General features: G+C 39.4%; 1 protein-coding gene across 1 annotated transcript; it reads left to right on the top strand.

The window, feature by feature from the left end:
- Window positions 1-260: 260 nt before the first annotated feature.
- Window positions 261-3,407, top strand: LOC130857653 (transcription initiation factor TFIID subunit 9B-like). Its single transcript, XM_057743375.1, has 2 exons — window positions 261-366; window positions 2,527-3,407. The coding sequence occupies exons 1-2, from the start codon at window positions 261-263 to the stop codon at window positions 3,273-3,275; spliced, it is 855 nt and encodes a 284-aa protein (XP_057599358.1). The 3' UTR covers window positions 3,276-3,407.
- The last annotated feature ends 344 nt before the right edge of the window (window positions 3,408-3,751 follow it).

Raw genomic sequence — 3,751 nt, 5'->3', positions numbered from 1 at the left:
TCAAAACCTGTTAAAGCAGTGGAATGCTTTCTTTTTCCCCCTCCAAATAATCTTAAGAGATGTCCGATCTATCAAATAGATACAAGCAGCTATCTATCAGGTTTGCCTGATTTGAAAGCCCCTGATGAAGGTGGTGAGGATCCTAGGAAGTTGTGAACTCTGATTGGCCATAGAGGATCCAGGTTGGAAGGGGAGAGGGTGAAAGCTGAGAGGAAGGTTAGAAAGAGATGAGAGGATGGATTTTGGAGGAGGCAGCGGAGATGAAGAGAGCAGGTGGATTTGAAGGATTTCAGACGGAGGAGCAATGGCAGGGGTGGGGACAGGAAGAGTCCAGCTTCAGTCAGGAGGGAGGAAGGAGAGATCTCGGTGTGGTGGTGGGGTGGGTGAGGTTCTGCCATCAGGAGGAGAACTTAAAAACATCTGGTCCAGCTATGTGGCCACTGTTACAGACCATCATTATTTCTTGTCCCCAGAACTTTGTTCAGCGCTGGGACTTTTTGGAAGAACTTCTGAGAGAAGCTTTCAAATTCAGAGTCTTGTGGAAAGTGCAGCGCTATGTATTTGCTCACGCAGTCTGACAATCGGCAGAAGTAAAAGAACTCCTCTCTCCGGGCTGTCAGGGAAGTTTTATTTGAAAGATCCAGTGTGACCCTTGATATCGCTAACACTGCTGTTAAGTCCTGTGCTAAAATACCTTTACACGTGCCAAACAGTCAAGAATTGTGAAGGGTTTGAGATTTTACCTGACCTGAAAGCTGTAAGACAGCCTCATAGATGCTGAGAAGACACAAGATTCCTGGGCCAGAGATAGAGGACAGCTTATTACCCACAGCAATATTAGTAGCTAGAGTAACATCAATTTTGCATTGGTTCATCAAACCCCGATTTCCACAGGGTGACATAAAAGAGCCAAGTAATGCCTGCACATGTGGTGGTTACATTTCAAAAGAGGAAACCCAAGTTTAGGGAACTCAGATCTTTTATAATGGAGAGTAAGCCTACCTGAACTTTGTCCTGAAGGGAGACAGTATCTTTTTTATTTTTAAATTAAAAAAAATTTTTTTATTGCCATATAGTTGATTTACAGTATTGTGTTAGTTTCAGGTGTATAGCAAAGTGATTCGGTTATTTTTTCAGATTATTCATTATACGTTATTGCAAGATATTGAATATAATTCCCTGTGCTATACAGTAAATCCTTGTTGCTTATCTATTTTATGTATAGTAGTTTGTATTTGTTAATCCCATACTCCTAATTTGTCCTACCCTCCCTCTCCCCTTTGATAACTATAAGTTGTTTTCTGCGTCTGTGAATATGTTTCTGTTTTGTATATAGATTCATTTGTATATTTTTAGATCCCACATATAAGTGATATCATTTTTCTTTGGCTTACTTCACTAAGTATAATATTCTCTAGGTCCATCCATGTTGCTGCAAATGGCAATATTTCATTCTTTTTTAAGACAGTAATATTCCATTATACACACACGCACACACACACACACACACACACACACACACACACACACACACACACACATATATACATACCACATCTTAAGCCAGTCTTCTGCTGATGGGCACTTGGGCTGTTTCCATGTCTCGGCTATTGTAAACAGTACTTCTATGAACATTGGGGTGCACCTATCTTTTCAAATTAGAGTTTTCTTTCTTTTTTTTCCAGATGTATACTCAGGAGTGGGATTGTTGGGTCAAATGATAGCTCTATTTTTAGTTTTTTAAGGAGTCTCCATATGGTTTTTCATAGCGGCTGTACCAATTTACATTCCCACCAACAGTGTACAAGGGTTCCCTTTAGGGAGACACTATCTTTGTCATACTGGACAGCAAACAAATTTGTCTCATACTCTGGAGGGAGACACCATCTCTGTCTTCAAGGCTGTTTGTTATATAGATAACCTTGAAAGATAGTCTGAAATAAAGGGAGGTAGAGCTCTGATCCCAAGATAGGCAGAAATGCCAGATAACTTTGGAGAACTGTCCCCTGACGTGACGAGGCTCTGACAATGATGAGCTAATGGGGTGATTAATTTCCTCCACACCCTATCCCTGTCTCCCATTGGACCTATAATATGCAGATGACTTTTCTAGTTGACCTAAAAGGTCAAACCTTCTATTTCACTGGCATCCTTTAAAATGTCTCAAAGATCTGATCTGAAGTACCTTCAGATACTTCATGCATCTGAAGTTCTCCCCTAAAGGGAAGTTCAACTTGTCTATACACAGTTTAACGATCCTTCACTGATCAGGTCTTCAAGCTACTTTGATTCTTTTTACCGCAAAGCTCTCAGGTCCCTTTTTAGTTAGAAATTTTGTAAAACTTGACCAATTTTATTTACTTGGGTCTAAATCCTGAGCTTATAATTAGGAGATGTATAGGAATGTTCAAAAACTCTCCTAAAGAATTTTCTTAAGTTTGAGAGAAATAAAATGCATAGAGAGCTTTGCAGATAAGAATTGTAAAATAGCTCTCTCCGGATGACCAGCGGCAGGATAACATGGAGTCGGCAAGATGGCGCCTCCCATGAACGTTCCGAGAGATGCCTTGGTGATGGCACAGATCCTGAAGGATATGGGAATTACGGAGTACGAACCAAGGGTTATAAATCAAATGTTGCAATTTGCTTTCCGATATGTGACATCAATCCTGGATGATGCAAAAATTTATTCAAGCCATGCTAAGAAACCTAATGTTGATACAGATGATGTGAGACTGGCAATCCAGTGTCAGGCTGACCAATCTTTTACCTCTCCTTCCCCGAGAGATTTTTTACTGGATATTGCAAGGCAGAAAAATCAAACCCCTTTACCAATAATTAAGCCATATGCAGGACCCAGACTGCCACCTGACAGATACTGCTTAACAGCTCCAAACTACAGGCTAAAGTCCTTAATTAAAAAGGGACCTAACCAAGGAAGACTAGTTCCACGGTTAAGTGTTGGTGCTGTTAGTAGCAGACCTACCACTCCTACTATAGCAACCCCACAAACAGTGTCTGTCCCAAATAAAGTTGCAGCTCCAGTATTAGTGACAAGCCAAAGATTTACAGTGCAGATTCCACCTTCTCAGTCCACACCTGTCAAACCAGTTCCTGCAACAACTGCAGTTCAAAATGTTCTGCTTAATTCTTCAGTGATTGGGCCCCAAAATATTCTTATTACCACCAACATGGTTTCATCACAGAACACAGCCAATGAATCAAACCCATTGAAGAGAAAACATGAAGATGATGATGACAGTGGTACTGTGTAAGGAATATAGTGTAGTCTCTATGCATTTCAAATGTGTAGTTGGTTTTGAGCCCAGTATACTGAACTAGAACATTCTTGATCAAAAACTTAAATGTAGCTGCAATATCTTTCACCTTAGTTTAAACTGTTAAGATTTCTTAAGGGTACCAATGTTTTTTTATTAGGCTTCAAGTATAAAAAGTTAAGTGCTTGGTTTTTAATGGTTTCATTAATGTTGAGTCCTGCTACGGTAATTCTGTTTTTGGAAGCAGTTTTCTGCAGTGTATGTGACAGAAGCACTTCAGTTTCAGTTTCTACAGCCTCATCAGTGGATTAATCTTTAACAGCATAATTTCTAATCTATATTTAAATACTTTTTTTGTAAGGTAAAATAGTTTTATTGTCACCAACTTTTTTGACCAAATCTCAATTTAGCAAATATTTTTGGAGAGGATGGATTTAGAGGGATTCTAAATCCATTTTGAATATATTTAAGCT

The sequence above is a fragment of the Hippopotamus amphibius genome, chromosome 7, assembly GCF_030028045.1.
Source record: "Hippopotamus amphibius kiboko isolate mHipAmp2 chromosome 7, mHipAmp2.hap2, whole genome shotgun sequence".
Taxonomy (NCBI): Eukaryota; Metazoa; Chordata; class Mammalia; order Artiodactyla; family Hippopotamidae; genus Hippopotamus; species Hippopotamus amphibius.
Note: the sequence above shows the minus strand (reverse complement) of the source record. Positions and strands in the feature narration are given on the sequence as shown.